The sequence below is a fragment of the Onychostoma macrolepis genome, chromosome 08, assembly GCF_012432095.1.
Source record: "Onychostoma macrolepis isolate SWU-2019 chromosome 08, ASM1243209v1, whole genome shotgun sequence".
NCBI classification, from domain to species: Eukaryota; Metazoa; Chordata; class Actinopteri; order Cypriniformes; family Cyprinidae; genus Onychostoma; species Onychostoma macrolepis.
In genome coordinates, this window is record NC_081162.1 from 2508896 (window position 1) to 2528113 (window position 19218).

Genomic DNA, 19218 nt, shown 5'->3' on the forward strand with positions numbered 1-19218 from the left:
TACCTTTTATTTTAACAAATCTATACAGAGAAAATGTGCTTCTGACATCTCCATTGTTCAGACCCATGTAATGTGAATTACACCCAAGTTTATTTATATCCAATACTGCATCAGGGCTCTCTGTGGTGGCCATTTTAATGTGGTTTAAATTCTGGTACAATGTGACAGATGTTATTTTGACAAAATATCATGTGCTATCACAAAAATTCATGGATTTTGAGTACCATGAATAGGATGGTTTAAATAAATAGTGCAGTTGTGTTTTGTAAACAATGTACAAATAGCTTGTTGTGCTATTTTCATTGGAAGACACAATAAAATCATGTTTAAAGTGTAGTTTTAGGTTTAATACTGGCCTTTGTAAACTACATTTAACAATAAACCTGTACAGTCATGATTAGTATCTATATAGCTGTGACTTAATCATTTAGTTCTGCAGCCTCTTTAAATGCAATTATCTAAATTCACTAAAAGCAGGATGCCATCAAGGCTGGGAAGTCGGGAACCTTTAACTTTTTATGAATTGGGACACCATAACCCAAATCTGGTATTCTGTCTTAGGATAGTTATGATTCTCCCATAGAAATTTAAATAGATTTGCTTGTTGTCCACAAGAAAGGTGGATTATCCAAGAAAGCCATGCAGTTTATAATGTGAAGGATATTTTGAATAGAACTGAATTTCACATGTTAGAATCTGTTCCAACGAGCCATCAAGCCAGTCAAAATCTTTAATTTGTTTATTTCATAGATGCCAAACCCCTGCAGATTGAAAAGGTTATACAAAACAGCCCAGCACTTGAACAGTTAAAAAAGGCTTTACATAGTATGGATAGAATATGTTGAATTCCCTGGTTTATTTGATTTTATTAAAAGCTGCGTTGTGATGCATGATGGCTGTGCAGCTGAAAGTACAGCTTCTGTCTTGCAGTGCAGTCAGATCTTTCCTGGGTCCTCCTTGAGCGTAACAGTCCTGTTAAACACCAACTGGGGAGAAAACGGTGACAAAGATGAAGCATTGTTTCTTCTTCTGTATGTTAATCTCTTTTAACATAATTGAGTGTTTCTGAAATTACCTTTTCAGATGTGCTATCAGGGTCCAAAGAGAAATAACCCACTCTCTCAAACTGAAACTTATCAAACACTTTGGCCTTGCCTACAGAACGGTCTACTAAGGCACTTTCAATCTCTGTTAAGGAATTCTAAGAAGCACAAAAAAGAAAAAAACTGATTAGTGAAACTAAAATCTTTCAAAAAGTCGTAACCAATAAGAGGAATGTCTAAATTATTAGATTAATTTTCTGCAGTTGCTTGCTTTAGTTTAATATAGCATTTATTCATTAGTTTGTGGAGGTTAGGTAATCACTACTACCACTACTCATATACTTAAGAGTTAGAAGTTTCTCAAATCTTCAGATCAAACATTTTATATAATGCATTCCCTTACAGGGTTAATGTCATTCAGGAATCCAGCAGGAACTTCAGCTGGGTCCTCTGGGTTTTTATGGAGAAACCTACAGATAGAAACGAGAGAGACCGAGGATGTGACATAAAATATGATTAGAAGTAAAATTCTCGGGTTTGTCAGTACACAAGGAGACTTACAGTCTTTCGTACAGGCGTACTTCACACCGCAGTGGATCGCTCACCCAGTGAATGAATGCTTTGGGCTTTTCTACAGAGTCTGAGCTGGCACATGTCACCTCTAGCTCACACACTTTACCACAGCCATCCTGACAAAAAAGGAAAATATAAAATAATACTGTCATTTATTTTGCATCCCTAATTTTGTCTGAACAAAAAGAGTGCTGATGTACAAACACTAGGACATTTCACTGTTTGTGTTACCCCAATTGTCTGTATTTGCACTTTGGTTTGCTTTGTTCTGTGCTTCAGTGGTGGGAATTTTGGCAATAACTAATTAAACAAATTACAATAGAATTGAATATTAGCCAATGTCTGTTATATGCCTTCATAAGCACACTCTAAACCCATGACTAATTTTGCCTTCACACCATGCAGGAATTGCAGCAATAACAAAGCTTTGACTGGTAAAAACTATTTTATAAAAACCTGTTTAATGTGAACTAATCAAGAAAACAAAGTAGATCATGTGAATTACTGGAAAGTGAGTGGTCTTTCACCTTGATGACATGCTGTACAGAGATGACGTATCCCGCATGTCTTAAGCCTACTGGCTGATCTGGAGTGAGACGCTTGTAGCCCTTCTCCATTACCTGCAGCAAATACACATAAAATAGGGAAAGAAGGGAAAAAAAAAAAAGGTCAGCTCTGTTCATATGGGATGCTAATTCAGGTCAAAACTGATCCATGTATGAATTTTATTATTTTTTTAAATCTTAAAAAAAAACCACCTCTCTGAAGTCACTCTGCTCAATAAAGATGGTCTTTGAGAAGGGAACTACATGGCTTCCCTTGGCTTCATTGGCTGGGAAGTCTGGTACTCGAACCTCCTTCTGAATAGGGGAGAATCAAAGCAGTGATCTACTGCAGTTATAAAAGTACATTTATGCACCCATCTAAATATCCTATATTATAATTTATCGTTGTCCATAGCAACATTTCAGTTACTGTTGCTATGGACAACCTACAGTCTACCTACAGTCAAGACAACTAGCAATTACAGTAAATGACCTCAAAGGTACAGTATTATTATTAATGAGCATAAATCTATAAAAAGAAAAGAGCTGAATGACTGAAAAGCAAAATGACCTTACATTGATACTATGTACTAATTAATAGAAAAAGCAACAAATTATTTAAATAGAAATAAATACTATAACATTGTTTCAGTGTGTGTCTTTTTGCAAGGGAGATTTTATGTGTTGTAACAGACCATTTTTTAACGTAAGCTTTTAGCTAAACGAGTTAGATTTAACCTCATTAAATTTAATTACAATTACATAGTTAAAATATAAATTATTACTTAATAAGCAGAATAATTTACTTGCAGCCAGTCATTGCAGCAAAACTGCAGGTTGATAATGACTGGCTAGCTGTATATTGTACCATGTAATGAACACTTATGAACTTCTGCATGTGTTTACCTGTGCATTGGTTGGCAGGTTGGTGATGGTGACTTTGAGAGGCTCGAGTATGGCCATGGCACGAGGAGCGGTGTCATTGAGCACCTCCCTAACACACGCCTCCAGCAGGTGTGGCTCCATGGTGGTCTGGGCAACAGTCACACCCACCTAAAAGAGAACAAGAGATGTTGACAGAGGGGAACAGTTTCTAATAGTTGTTAACCAATACAAGTCTGCTTCCGGCTTCGCTACTGTTCGGACACTCCTGCTTATTGCTCTGCGCTTCGCTCCCCATTTATGTACTTTTCTCAGATTTCTCTAAGTTTTTAACTTCAGCATATCAGCACAGTGCTCAAACAACACAGTTTTTAGAAAAAGAAGACTCTTTGCCTCCCACTGCCAGCAGTTTACATTCGGAGACGGAAAACACAGCTGTCTACATTCAAACAGACGGAAAGAAAATGCCCCTTGTGGAATCTACTTGCTGCATGAACTGCCACAGACTTCTACAAAGGATTGCGGTTCTTGAAACAAAGTTACTTGCTGGACCTCCAAAACAGGTGGAACACACAGCAGATCGTCATCACGGACCCCCTCAGCATACAGCCGGTGAGTTCTGTGAATCTAGTGAATCTCAACAGTTTATACAAAGTGTAGAGGAACAAGCTGATCGACAGACTAATCGATGGCACAAACAGGGAGCGAGACCCAAAGGCACTCGAGACATCAGATTGTCACGAGTATCTCGTATTGCTGTGGTAGCATCCTCTACCCCAGATACGGCTATGACAAGACTTGTAAACACTGGTATTCTACAACCCCCTATACATCTTGAGAATCGATTTGAAGCATTAATGAATGTGGGTGAGGAATCCCCAAATGTGACACAACATGGATCGAATCAGCCAACAGCTAACATCGCTACTAACAGACGCTCGAGGTCGAGCAGACAGCGGCACTCAGCTCAGAGCGCAGCCGAGCCCAGGTCTCTGATAGTGGGTGACTCTATTATCAGAAACATCAGTAGCAGGACCACTCCCAGCAAGAGGAACTAACATGTTTTCACGGCTGCTTGGGCTGAATACATGGCTACAAAGAACCTGCAGTATAAAAGGAGTCAACTTCATCGACAACTTCAATATTTTCTGGGGCCATAGACAACTGTTTAAACTGGACGGCTTCCACCCAAACAAACTTGGTGCAAGAGTCCTAAAGGACAAGATCTATTTCTCCCTCCGTCATCCTTCAGTGGTGTGTGCCAATCCACTCGACCTCAATGGCACACATACACCTGGACAGAGTATGAGTGACCACAGGACTTCATGTCAGCCTTGTGTGGTTGACACATCCCACAAGGACACTGATAACACCACGCAGCCAAAACAAACTTTCCTCATGGAAACTATCCTGGCTGAGCCCTGCCCACAGAGCTCATCACAAACAGACTGTGACGTACTACAACAGCTCCAAGACTCAGCACCCAAGGACAACTATCTGGAAAACAGCCAGGACAACATTTCACAGCCACCGGAAACACCAGAGCCAGAGCCCATCTCACCAGACACACTATCCCTCTCTCCGGCATCTCCACTTCTAAGCTTCTCACAGAAAATGGAGGAACTGGTGTATGCTGGGACCAAACTCTCCCACTCTTTCGCTGCAAGCCCCCAGATATCAACTAAAAAACGGCGGGCCCCCCAACCACCAAAGACTGCAGGCCCAGCTCTCCCTCCTCCTCCTGTGAGAGCTCTTCGACCGCTACCACAATGCCAGGCCCAAACCCTCCTCCATCGGCTGTAGGTGAACCAAAAACAACTGATAACAGCTCTCAGTGATATGTGTCGGGTCCCCGCTATATTAGCAGCAACATTCACAAATGCTCACAGAACAAGCGGGAACCCAGTGTGCCTTTAGCCTTCTATATTTCTGTTTTATCATGTGATAGAAAGTCTAAGGCCTTCTCGAGCCGCACGGCTGACCCATCTAATCTGCGGCCTGTAATGCGTCAATCTAAGATTGCTGTAGAGACAAAATGTAATTCCATCAAGCTAGCATTTTTAAACATTTGCTCACTAAAAAATAAATAATTTCTGATCAATGATTTAATAACCACAAACAACCTGGATTTTATGTTTCTAAATGAAACATGGCTTGAAGACAGCTGCAGTGCAACAGTCCTCAATGAAACAGCCCCTCCTAACTTTAATTTTATAAGTGTCTGCAGGACTGTTAGGAGAGATGGAGGTGTAGCTGCTCTATTTAAAGATGTTTATCAATGCAAGCAAGTGTCATTTGGTCAGTATTTGTCTTTTGAATATCTAGGTATTGTGCTGAAAGGTGCTCCACGCATTCTGTTTATCGTTATTTACAGGCCTCCAAAATACTCTCCAGCCTTTATTGAAGAGTTCACAGAACTGTTATCAATGATTTCCTCAGAGTTTGACTGTTTTACTATTGCAGGGGATTTTAATATTCACATAGATAATGCAGAAATCAAAACTGCAAAAGAAATTATAACTGTTTTAAACACTTTTGACCTGATCCAGCATGTGCATGGACCCACACACAATCGTGGACACACTCTAGATTTACTCATCAGTAGAGGTTTAAACATTTCATCCATTGTTATTAAGGATGTAGCACTATCTGATCACTTCTGTATTTTCTTTGATATATTGATCTCTGTTACCACTGAATCTAGATCTGTCTCTGTCAGAAAGAGATGCATTAATGAGAACACTAGTGCGCTATTTATGAAGGCTATGTCACCAAGCATTTCTGCAGACTCTGTTGATCTTCTCCTAGATTCATTTAACTCAAAAGTTAAGAATGTTATTGATGATATTGCTCCGGCAAGGGTCTGCAAGAAGAATGGCAGACAAAAATCACCATGGAGAAAATCAACAGCAGTTCAGAGTATGAAAAGACAATGCAGAAAAGCTGAGCGGATGTGGCGGAAGACTAAACTTGAAATTCACTATAGCATCTATAAAGACTATAAAGAAGTGGAACTAGCCACAGCTAGACAGACCTTCTTCTCAAACCTTATAAACAGTAACTTAAACAACACTTGCACTCTTTTTGCTACTGTGGAGACTGACAAACCCAAAAACATTGCAAGAATTAGATGTTGTTTCCAGTCAAGACTTGGAGAAACTTGTTCATGCCTTTATCACCAGCAGGGTGGATTATTGTAATGGTCTCCTTCCGAAGAAGACCAGTAGACATCTGCAGCTCATCCAGAACGCTGCTGCCAGGATTCTGACTAGAACCAGAAAATTTGAGCATATCACACCAGTCCTCAGGTCTTTACACTGGCTTCCAGTTACATATAGGATTGATTTTAAAGTACTTTTACTAGTTTATAAATCTCTAAATGGCCTAGGACCTAAATACATTGGAGATATGCTCACTGAATATAAACCTAACAGACCACTCAGATCATTAGGATCAAGTCAGTTAGAAATACCAAGGGTTTACATAAAACAAGGGGAGTCTGCTTTTAGCTATTATGCTGTCCGCAGTTGGAACCAGCTTCCAGAAGAGATCAGATGTGCTAAAACATTAGCCACATTTAAATCCAGACTCAAAACTCATCTGTTTAGCTGTGCATTTGTTGAATGAGCACTGTGCTACGTCCCAACTGATTGCACTATGTATAATCATTTTCTATTCTTAAATGTTTTAAATTCTTTTTAAATCAATTTTTAAATCACTTTGTTTTTTATGTTGTTATTATTATTATTTTTAATTCCTTATTATTATTTTTAATGACTATTTCACTTCCTTTTATGTAAAGCACTTTGAATTACCGCTGTGTATGAAATGTGCTATATAAATAAACTTGCCTTGCCTTGCCTAATGGATAAAAGGGCCAACATCTGGTATTCTTTAATTATAAGCATCAGCAAGACTATTTAAACTTACACAGTGAAACACAGATGCATGCAACTTCTATTAAACAATATAACAGTTTTAATATTTTGTTGATATTTGGCAAATAAGCAGCTATATCATTTGAACAAGTCTTTGAATGGCCATTAAAGATTAAAATTTCAAGGACCTTGCAAACTTTAACAATTAAAATTCAAATCCTATTAGATCAGTGGTTCTCAACCTTTACTCCAAGGCCCTTAATATAAACAAAAGTGAAATGTTTTTGTTTATATTATTTATTTTAAAATCTATCAGCGATTATAGTGGTGGTCGTTAGTTCATGCTACCATTCAATCTTTCACATACTGTATGTTGATTAGTACTTTTGTGACATAATACAATGCCACACCATTTTTCTTTTTGCGTGTTTTTTTCTCTCTCTCTTACCCGGGCACAGAAATTGTTAATAGCTAGTGGAGGGAACCCACGTCTCCTGAGAGCTGTGAGGGTAAAAAGTCGTGGATCATCCCAATCTCTAAAAAATACAAAACAAGAGACCGACAGACATTACAATAATTTCCAGTTCACAATTAAATGACCCACAAAAATTGTTTTATGTATGTGTGTTACCTAACAACTCCTGTTTCCACCAGTTTAATGATCTTCCTCTTGGAAACAACAGTGTAAGTGAGATTGAGTCGGCCATATTCCCACTGCACCGGGCAGTACAAATCCAAAGCATTACACAACCAGAAATATGAGGATCGTCTGAGAGAGAGACAAAAACAGGCATTTAGTACATAAAGCAATGTTATATTTGTAAAAATCATACTTAATTTTCATAGAGAAACTGATTATTCAAGATAATGTACAAATATTTTAACACTGACTTACTGGGTGCTCTAAAATTTGCCGTTTAAAACATTCTGAACGTTATTTCAACTTCATTAAAAGAAAGCTGTCCTTAATTGCAAATGCATATGGATCACTGGAGCCCTGAATGCTAACTGGACAATACAGTGTTCCAATGAACTAAACTACACAGTATGGTAAGCCTTATTGTAAAACAGCTGTTCACTTAATACTCTGTATATCACTGCATAAAAGTTTACATTTATATACACATCGTCTGTTGTACAAACAGCTTATGAGCTCATGTGAAGGTCAGGTCTTTAATATATACATTTATTCTAAAGCGTTTTCAAGTAAACTGCATAAACTATATAACATTAAATAATACTTAGAACATTTTATAATTATGTTGCTAGCGTTAGCCCCGCAGCTGACCGCAATTGTAGTCAATTGCAAATGTGCAGTGTGACTGGTGTCAGCCTCAAACAAAAACTCATCAGATCTGCATGAATCACACAAGTTTTCAACCATGTTCCTGAAACCTCCCGACGGTGCACAATTCATCCATCAGTGTAAAATATTATTATTTTAAAGTTTATGCAAACACAAAGTGCAAGGCGATGCTAATTTTATTTGTTGGTTTTCGATATGGATACGAAACTTGGTGAATGATTTAATTATGTATCAGTACTTGATTTTAGATGAATGAACATTTTAATGCACATTTTAAACATTAACGTTATGATTCTGATAATCATTTGGCGATCATTTTGATCACTATAATTGTGACATGAAAGTTTCATACCATTTCATCTCTACACATAATGCTTACCTCAAGAAAGTTAATGTTCATTCACTTGTTAAGTCAACAAGAAAAAACAATCCTAGAGAATATTTGCTAAATATACTACATAATCATTATATTTTACTTAACATGTTAGTGAAGTTTTATTTAATGCATGTTTGTATAAATTTATCTTGAAAATAAGTTATTACAGTCACAATTAAAATATTTATTTTTCAACAACAAATTGAAATAAAAACAATATCTTTAAATAAAAAAAACAGCCGTATATGCAAATAAAATGTTTGTAAACAAATCTTATTTATTGTTGATTATTATATCTAAAAAAGCTGTTAAATTTTATGGTTTGGACTTTAAAGTAATGTACCAACTGTACAGTTTACAACTTTAGTTGAAAGATTATTTTCATTAAGAAACCTTGACATGTACTGTTTCTGATCTATATCCACATGAATCAATGCTGAATAGAATTGAGATTGGAATCAAATAGAAATCAAGATCTTTTGAATTAGAATCAAAATAAAATGTGTCAATACCTGATAAATAATGCATTAATGTTGAGTGACATACCTGGACTGAAACTCTTTGGTGCACAGTGAGTGTGTGATGTTCTCAATGGAGTCACAAAGACAGTGTGTGTAATCATACGTTGGGTATATGCACCTGTGCACAGGACATAAGAAAAGCATAGCATGATGATTAAAAAAAAAAAAAAAAAAAAAGAAATCACACCACGTGAGTGAAATAAAGTGTCTTACCAAGTGTCTCCTGTCCTGTGATGTGGTGTGTATTTGATCCGGTACGCCACAGGGTCCATTTTTCCATCTTCCATCACCATCTTCATTCTGAGAGTGACTTCTCCTTCTGCAAATATGCCCTTTCTCATCCTGTCAAACAAAAGCAAAGATTCTTCCATGGGTCGCTCTCTCCAGGGGGAAGGAGGGACATTGTGACCCTTGAGTTCCTCTCCACGCTGGTGGCACACATACGCATGACCCCTGACACAAAAACAAAAATGAATCATTAGTCTATCATATAAACCACATTCAGATCCAGCACACATTAATGTCACCGCTCTGTTAATTTCACTGCTCAAAAAAAAATAAAAATAAAGCAACAGTATAACACCAAGTCAATTAAACTTCAAGGATATCGATCTATCCAGTTAGGAAGCATAAGTGATTGTGAATCAGTAGCCACATTTACATGGACACTTTTTGTTTTAATCGGAAAGAAATCATTCCGACTGAAAAATCTGAAAACTGCCGTTCAAAAGTTTGGGATCAGTTTTTTTATGTGTCTTATGCTCATCAAGGCTGTGTTTATTTGCTCAAAAACCCAGTAATATTCTGAAATATTATTGCAATTTCTAATATTGGTTTCCTTTTTTTAATATACTTTAGAATAGTATTTATTTCTGTGACGCACTACTAGAATTTTCAGCATCATTACTCCAGTCTTCAGTGTCACGATTCTTCAAAAATGATTCTATGCTGATTTATTATCAGTGTCGAAACTGTTGTGCTGCTTAATTTTTTTTGGAATATGTGATATTTTTTTCTCTGATTCTTTGATGAATAAAAAGTAAAAAAAAAAAACAGCATTTATTCAAAATAGAAATATTTTCCAACAATTTTTGAAGGATCATACGACACTGAAGACTGGAGTAATGATCCTAAAAATTCAGCTTTGCTTCACAGGAATAAATTATATTTTAAAGTGTATGAAAAAAAAAAAATGAATTGCAATAATATTGCAATAATAAATGCAGCCTTAATTAGCATAAGAAACATCTTTAAAAAAACATTAAAAATCTTACTGATCCCAAACTTTTGAACGCTAAACATAGTGATTATTTATGTGCATTTATCTGGGTTTGTGTGCATGTTTACTTCACATGCTTCAAATCGGATTTAATATTTTGGCATGCGCACACTGCATACATATACTGAATTTCCCACTATTTTCACATACTTTCGCATCCTCCTTTATATTATCTTTTAAAGTAAAAGTTTACCAAGTTCATTACTATGAAAGAAAGTCTAAAAAAATAATGCAAAGCCTGGGGCATAGAGCCCTGAGGTGTCAGATTTGTAATCCCACCTGCGAATGAGATCAACAGCAAGATCGTAGAGAAGCTGGAAGTGATCAGAGGCGTGTGTGACAGTGTATGGTTTGTACCCTGAGTGAGCGAGAAGAACAAAGAAGCAAACATCCATGTGAAGAATGCTCTTTAATAGAAAAGTTCACTTGAAACACTGTAATTTTTGTCATCCAATAAGCCCTTTCTTTTTCCTTTTAAATCTTGTTCTAAAATGTGTTGAAATGCATAATGCATAGGAAGCACATACTGCTGTAAAGGGTAGTACAGCAGGCATTAAGTGTCTACTTTTCATGTTTGAGTGAACATCACCTGTAAACAACAATCAGGTTTAGCCTGACTGCTCAAGCAAGTAAGCTCTTAATACTCACCAAGCCACTCCACCATTTCTTTGATGGCAGTAAAGTACTTCTCCTCCTCTTTCTCGGGGTTTGTGTCATCATACCGCAGGAAACAGATGCCATTATTGGCCTTCAAACAGACACATGAGGTCAGAAAGGAATTTCTTGTTAGAAATGGTTCATAAGAGTGAGTCTGTCTGTATGTGTGCATGTGTGTGTACCTTGGCATAACCAAAATTGAAATTGATTGCTTTGGCATGACCAATATGCAGAATCCCATTAGGCTCAGGGGGGAAACGGGTGCGGACCTACAAAGAAGAAAGGAAAAGCGAGATTTGGATTTAAACAAAATATTCAGTCAATATGAATTAACTCAGTTTCTTAATTTATGTTTCTAGTCTTATTGTGCACACTTCATCAGAGACAATAATTCAAAAGCTAAAAAACCAGTGAATAATTATGTTTCTACTCTAATTTGGTGTTGAAATATAAACATTTAAACAGTGACTGTAATAAAAAACATGTTTTCATGACAGATTTATTCAAGTCAAGTCACCTTTATTTATATAGCGCTTTTAACAATACACATTGTGTCAAAGGAAGCATAGGAAACAAAAGTTAAAAAAATAGAGTTGGTCTTGAATCACTTGACATATTGCTTGCCCCAATAGTACTGTCCTGAGACACATTTAATCCAACGTAGCAGAGCTTGTATCCAATGTACCAGATGCGTTCCTGCTTGCTACTTCTAGAAACCGCATGGTAGCTTGCACTTCTCGGGTCCTAAAATCCGTATCCGACCCGAATCACTTCTTACCCCAACCCGACGTGCACAAATAATGTTTTTTAAAAGATAAACCAGACCCGAGACAGACCCAATGAAATTAGACCCAAGTTTTTTTTTTTGTTGTTTTTTTTTACCTTTATTTATATAGCGCTTTTAACAATACAGATTGTCAAAGCAACTTTCCAATATCAAAATAGGAAAATAGTGTCAATAATGTAAAATGACAAGATTAAACACTCAATTTTCAGCTAAAGGCATTTCATTATTGAATTCAATGATGTCATCGTCCAGCTCAGTTCAGTTTAAATAGTATCTGTGCAATCATGTAGACGATATTGCTGGAAAATAAGTGTCCCCAACTGAGCAAGCCAGAGGCGACAGCGGCAAGGAACCAAAACTCCATCGGTGACAGAATGGAGAAAAAAAACCTTGGGAGAAACCAGGCTCAGTCGGGGGCCAGTTCTCCTTTGTCAAGTTCTCCACTAGTCAAGCATTAACTATATTAAATAGCGAATAGAACAGGCTACATAAAAATATAATTGCAATAATTGCAATTTCAGTATCGGTTGAAAATTTTCGGTTGTTGACATATCAGCACGTCACCACAAAAAAAAAAAAAAAAGTTTATATTCTTATTCTTTCATCATAATGTAATAACCTCTACCACCTCTGATGACACCTATGCCACGCAGGATACTGGATAATGTTAACCAAAAGACTTTTAAGCAGCATTTAGTAAACTTCGGGTCATACCTGTCCTCCTGTCTCTTCCAAGTGCTTCTTCAGCAAATTCATGGTGTTGGGCGTTACAACATAACCCTCAGTCTTGTAATTCTCCCCTAAAGAGAGAGAACAATAAACCACATGATATACTTTTAGCCAGTTTTCTCCTGATGGTGCATTGTACAGAACTGTGCATACAGTACTGTGGTTCTGTTTCAAACTCTAGGAAGCTGCCAATGATCAACAAGTCAACAGTCTCACCTGGCTTATGAAACTTGAGCGCCTCTCCTCTCAGCTGCTCCATCAATGATTTCCCCTCTGTGTTTGCTTCACCTACAAACAGAAAATAGATTTTATGAAGAAAATGTTTGGGTTCTAGGTTGCTTCTGTCCTTTTATTTTTAATCAAAACTTAAGTCATCGTAAAATTAATCCATATAAACTGAGTGGTTTAATCAGTGAGCTGGTCACGTGACATGTGGCAAAGTATGGTTACCCATACTCGGAATTAGTGCTCTGCATTTACCCATCCAAAGTGTACACACACAGCAGTGGGCAGCCATTTATGCTGCGACGCTCGGCGAGCAGTGAAAACAGAGTTTTTTTTAAAAACAGTGAAGCATGTTTAGTCGTATGATGCATATTGTAATGACAAACATCTCTGTTTATACTGATATGTGCCTGTTATGTGCTAACCACTTTCATTCTAATATGCTGATTTATTATCAATGTTGGAAACAGTTGTGCTGCTTAATATTTTTGGAACCTGTGATACTTTTTTCAGGATTCTTTGATAAATAAAAAGTTTAAAAAGAACAGTATTTATACAAAATAGAAATCTTTTGTAACAATATACACTATTAATCTCTTTAAAAAAAAAATCTGAATGGTAGTTTTATTCAGCAAGGGTGTGAAAAGTGATAGTAAAGACTTAAATTGTTGAGATGCAGGTGTTGCACTCAAGAATGGAGGCAGATGAACGTGAGCTTGCAGGGTTAACAGGACTAAATTATTGGAAAAGTCCAGCATACGACACCAGAGAGAAGCCTGTAGTTTTCACTTGAAGATCAGGTTAAAAAAATTCTATTAATTATTAGAGATCTTTTTTTTTACAATAAAATCTATAACATTCATTTAGAAAATAGATGGATTATTCAATCCAAAACATTAAGTTCCCTTTCCCTGATGATGACAAATCTTTCTGATTTGCACTGGTGCAAGGGCTGGGTAATAATCCCTGCCCTTCAGCAACCTGTCACTCACATGAGATCGCAACAATTAGCAAACTACAACGATCCAATCAATTCCTGATGAACTAGATCAAGTCCCACCCTACATTTTTTTCTCATTTGAGAGGCCATTTCACTCAGATATACATCACAATAGTTAGGAAAAGATTATTGCAACTTCAGTTTAATGCTGACATTGAGCAGTCCTGCTTTGCACGGCAATATTTACATGCGGTACTGCAATGACCACGGTATAGCAAAATTTAAAAATGTATTAAAATTTAGATAGAAAATTTATATTGTCGCCACAATATATCGCCGTACTGCCCAGACCTAGTATCTCTGATACTGCATTTAATTTATAATACACAACCAAAGATGCATGAGAGTCACATTAAAGTGATTAAACGTCTCATAGGTTTCTTTGTCTTACCATTTACATCTTGCTCAATCTTCACATCTTTCTCTGCAGCTTTGGGTTTAGCAGCCTGTGATAAGAGAAAAAAACATTTCACAGCTGCATAGTTCACATAACAACTACAGAAATCTCTGTTACGTGTTTTAAACCAGCATGCTGCAGGTGCCAGCGTTGTAGCCAAAACTCGCCCTGTTCTGTGCGTGCCATAAAACACGTTTTTGTTGTTCTTGCCCGACAACAACAACTCAATCTGGCATGAAACATATGCATGGCATGGTGGTTAGATGCCCACAGTTGACTTGTAAAGTATCTACCCTGTGGGACATAATTTAGCATACACAAATTATAATGTCAGGTTAATAGATGGTTAATTAATGCATTACAATTTAACTAAACCTGTTAGATTTTAGTCAACTAAATCTACTGAATCTAATATTTACTCAACTAAAACTAGAATAAAACCAAAACAACAGCGATGATTAAAATATGACTAAAACTAAATGTAATTTTATTCAGAACACTATGATTAAAACTAAATCAAAATTTGCTGTCAAAATTAACACACACAGAAAGCACCTGGAGAACAGTGTAATTAGTTCTGTCTCAGATTAAAGCGTTTTTTAATATCAACTGCATATTAGTACATTACTTCATAACTAACTGCTACATCAAAGCTTAAGGCATAAAGACAAACTACTTCGGAAGTCTAAAACCAGGAATAAGACTTGCAATCAAGGACTTCTGTGATGCAGCGGTACAACATAACCTGCCTATATACTGCTACATCACTGTGGAAAATATTATGAGATTTCATTTTGTTATGGTTTGCAACAGATCCTCACCAGCACTGTTTCAGTAGAAAAGGGGTATGTGTTTATGCTACAAGAAAACAGAGACAGTAAGACAGTAAGACAGACCTTGGGCTTTTTCTCCAGATCTGCCTCAGTTTTTGAACCCAGAAGGTGCAGCACCTGAGAAACAACACAAATTTTCAGTGCACCAAAAATGATACACAATTATTTGGACTGATTTGAGCAAGGTAGTAAAACTGTCACACAAACCTGCATATCCACTTCATTCTTGACAATCTTCCCATCAGCCCATTTGAGAGCAGTCCTGGCCTCACCTGAAGAGCACAAACCAAAACTATACTTCAGCAGCACCACACATAACTGTATTCACACACACATGATATGCTGCCTCACCCATGAGTATCCCCATGTTAAAGCGATATCTCTCTGCCAACAGCTGATCTTTGTGCTTCCTGATAATCAGTTCAACCTGTGGAATTATTAAATTAATAATGTCAATGACAGATTAGAATTAAATCAAGCGCTAATTGAAAACTATGAAAATCTATAATTTTTAGCATATTTAAAAAATGTTGAAAAAAGAATTAGCTTGAATAAAGAGGAAACCATTTCAATGCTTGGCCACTATACAAACAATTAAAAATAAATATGAGAACAAAGACACTTCATTCAGATGAACCTGGTATTTCTCATCATCATCGTAAACTTTTGATAAAAAAAAGCTTTTAGTGAAACGCTAATGAGCTGGAGCAGACAGCGAAGGAAAAGCAGTCAACAAATGTCCAGCATACATCGGAACTTTTTAAAAAGCATCTCAGTTTTCATCTCAAAAATAATAACATTCTGAAATTACAACCCGAATTCCGGAAATGTTGGGAAGTTTTTACATTTGAATAAAATGAAAACAAAGAATTTCAAATCACATGAGCCAATATTTTATTCACAATAGAACATAGAGAACATAACAAATGTTTAAACTAAGAAATTTTTAAATTTTATGCACAAAATGAACTCATTTCAAATTTGATGCCTGCTACAGATCTCAAAATAGTTGGGTCGGGGCATGTTTACCATGGTGTAGCATCTCTTCTTCTTTTCAAAACAGTTTGAAGACGTCTGGACATCGAGGTTATGAGTTTCTGGAGTTTTGGTGTTGGAATTTGGTCCCATTCTTGCCTGATATAGGTTTCCAGCTAATTAGTGGTCGTCTTTGACGTATTTTGTGTTTAATAATGCACCAAATGTTCTCAATAGGTGAAAGACCTGGACTGCAGGCAGGCCAATTCAGCACCCAGACTCTTCTACTATGAAGCCATGCTGTTGTAATAACTGCAGTATGTGGTTTTGCATTGTCCTTGTGCATACACAAGGCCTTCCCTGAAATAGACGTCGTCTGGAGGGGAGCATATGTTGCTCTAAAACCTTTATATACCGTTCAGCATTCATAGTGCCTTCCAAAACATGCAAGCTGCCCATACCGTATGCACTTATGCACCCCCATACCATCAGAGATGCTGGCTTTTGAACTGAACGCTCATAACATGCTGGAAGGTCTCCCTCCTCTTTAGCCCGGAGGACACGGTGTCCGTGATTTCCAACAAGAATATAAAATTTGGACTCGTCTGACCAGAGAACACTTTTCCACTTTGAAACAGTCCATTTTAAATGAGCCTTGGCCCACAGAACACGACGGCGCTTCTGGACCATGTTCACATATGGCTTCCTTTTTGCATGATTGGCATCTGCAGATGGCACGGTGGATTGTGTTTACCGACAGTGGTTTCTGGAAGTATTCCTGGGCCCATTTAGTAATGTCAATGACAGAATCATGCCGATGAGTGATGCAGTGTCGTCTGAGGGCCCGAAGACCACGGGCATCCAAACAAAGGTCTTCGGCCTCGTCTCTTACGCACAGAGATTTCTCCAGTTTCTCTGAATCTTTTGATGATGTTATGCACTGTAGATGATGAGATTTACCTTTGGAATCTGACATTGAGGAATGTTGTTTTTAAAGTATTCCACAATCTTCTTACACACTCTTTCACAGATTGGAGAGCGTCTGCCCATCTTTACTTCTGAGAGACTCTGCCTCTCTAAGACATCCCTTTTATAGCTAATCACGTTACAGGCCTGATGTCAATTAACTTAATTAGTTGCTAGATGTTCTCCCAGCTGAATCTTTTAAAAATTTCTTGCTTTTTCAGCCCTTTGTTGCACCCGTGCCAATTTTTTTGAGACCTGTCGCAGGCATCAAATTTGAAATTACCTCATTTAGTGGATAAAAGTGTAAAATTTCTCAGTTTAAACATTTATGTTCTCTATGTTCTATTGTGGATAAAATATTGGCTCATGTGATTTGAAGGTCTTTTAGTTTTCATTTTATTCAAATTTAAAAAACGACCCAACATTTCTGGAATTCAGGTTGTAGTAATAATAAAAAAAAGTAGAAGTGTTCAGTTTTTTGATTGCCATATTTGATCTCCTACACGTCTACTTTCACACCTTAAAAAACCTTGGTAATGTAAAGTATCCTTACCGCATCCTCTATCTGCTCAGGTGTGACCACCACTCCCACGCCACAGGCAGCCTCAAACTCAAGTCGATCCAGATTCTCCTGAGGGTGGCTTTTTATAAAGTCCAACGCAGCTGAGAAAAATACCAGAAATAAAAATGTCAGCAAGTGGTGAAATACAAATTATTGAAGCCATCGGAACCATGACAAAAGGTCTCGCAATAACATCATATGGGGGTTAATTTTCAGTGCTTATAGATACAGATATTTCTGACAATCTAATCTTCTTTTATAAAGTTTTCTCTTCACATTTATGTTTGTTATCTTTTCAACTGTACAAATTATGTTGATATCTAGTGTCTAACAAATCTCGCCAATGACAACCAGTCGCATGTCTTGTTTTCGGTTTCCCGCAATCTTGATTACTGTGTAAATACATTCACTTTATGTTGAAAAGTCACATAATCATAGCTGAATTTAATTGGCTTATACTTATGTGAGGGGTGCCCTTATTGTAAAACCTCTTAATCTCATTGATAACAGGAAGAACAAGAAGTTTCTTTAAGAATTATGATGACTTTTTGTACTAATTAAGGTGTCTTTTTTCATTTCTTTTCACTTTTCTTTTATATCGTTTTCTTCAATGAAGTGTTGTTTGTTTTCTTGCAATAAAAATATCATTACTGTCATTTAAAAACACTAACAGTTTTATTAGAAATGCACAAAACATATGCATCATTTTGATAATCGCATAAAATGTATTTAATTTAAAAATGTGTTTACTAATTTTACTGATCTCTACATATAGAACACAAAGCATTATAGACATTGGAGGAAAAAGCACAGATTGACAGAAGAGTAAAGACAACCAGATACCTGACAGCTGCAGTTCTGAGGTTATTTTTTGTCTAATGATGTATTCTGTGAGGAAAGACAGTCGATTGGAGTCTTTGAGTCGTGTCACCATGTTATATAGCAGAGTTCCTGCAGTCTTATCAATGCTTGCGGAACCCAGCAGCCCTTGAGCCTGAAAAATAAATAGTAACATCAGCAGTAATATTACAAGTCTTTTCCAAATACTTCTTGTAAATGTAACAGGTTAAGAAACTGTCATGTAAGTTCTCTAGAGGCTGGTGAGGTTGACAGCGCACAGCAGCAACTGATCTATTATGCGTATCAATTAACTGTGTACCTGTTCGATAGCCTTCTTGAGTGTTGATGAGAGTGCCTCATTTTTCAATGTTTCCTTAGCTTTCTGCTCACTAAGGCCAATTGACATGAAGATAGACACCGCGTCCGCCATTTCTCTTCCTGCACACACGCCGTCGCAGGTTGACGCTTCCGCCAGCCCCGCAGAAGCACAGCCCTCTCAGCAAGCGTGCATTCGGATTGGAACGAACCATGATTTCTCCAATCAGATTTGTGCATCCTTCCACCAATAATCGGTGCGCTTTTGTTGACACACAGTTGCATCAGTCGAGCTTTGACACGTGAAGTGCAACAAATTGTTCAATAAATAAATATCTTTAAATGCTTTGAACTAAGGTTATGTAAAGGACTTCTAGGACAGTTTAGCTATGTTGATGTAAATGTACAGATCAAGACCGCAGTGGAAAAAGACTGGAAATCACCCAGGGATCGTTTACTGATGGCCAGTTATACTCCGTGAACGTTTTAGGACATTTTTAGAACGCTCGTATTAAAAATAGAATTGTTC

At 37.1% G+C, this 19218-nt stretch overlaps 1 protein-coding gene across 1 annotated transcript; it reads right to left on the reverse strand.

Moving 5' to 3' along the window:
• Window positions 1-724: 724 nt before the first annotated feature.
• qars1 (glutaminyl-tRNA synthetase 1) lies at window positions 725-18874 on the reverse strand. Its single transcript, XM_058784717.1, has 23 exons — window positions 18694-18874; window positions 18378-18528; window positions 17526-17635; window positions 15383-15458; window positions 15239-15303; window positions 15095-15148; window positions 14193-14247; window positions 12793-12864; window positions 12562-12647; window positions 11243-11329; window positions 11052-11151; window positions 10683-10761; window positions 9338-9577; window positions 9150-9242; window positions 7553-7690; window positions 7370-7457; window positions 3068-3214; window positions 2375-2476; window positions 2144-2236; window positions 1605-1732; window positions 1447-1513; window positions 1076-1201; window positions 725-986 (listed from the first exon to the last, which is right to left on the reverse strand). Exons 1-23 carry the CDS (start codon window positions 18802-18804, stop codon window positions 936-938), a joined length of 2319 nt encoding a protein of 772 aa, XP_058640700.1. The 5' UTR covers window positions 18805-18874; the 3' UTR covers window positions 725-935.
• Between the last annotated feature and the right edge of the window lie 344 nt (window positions 18875-19218).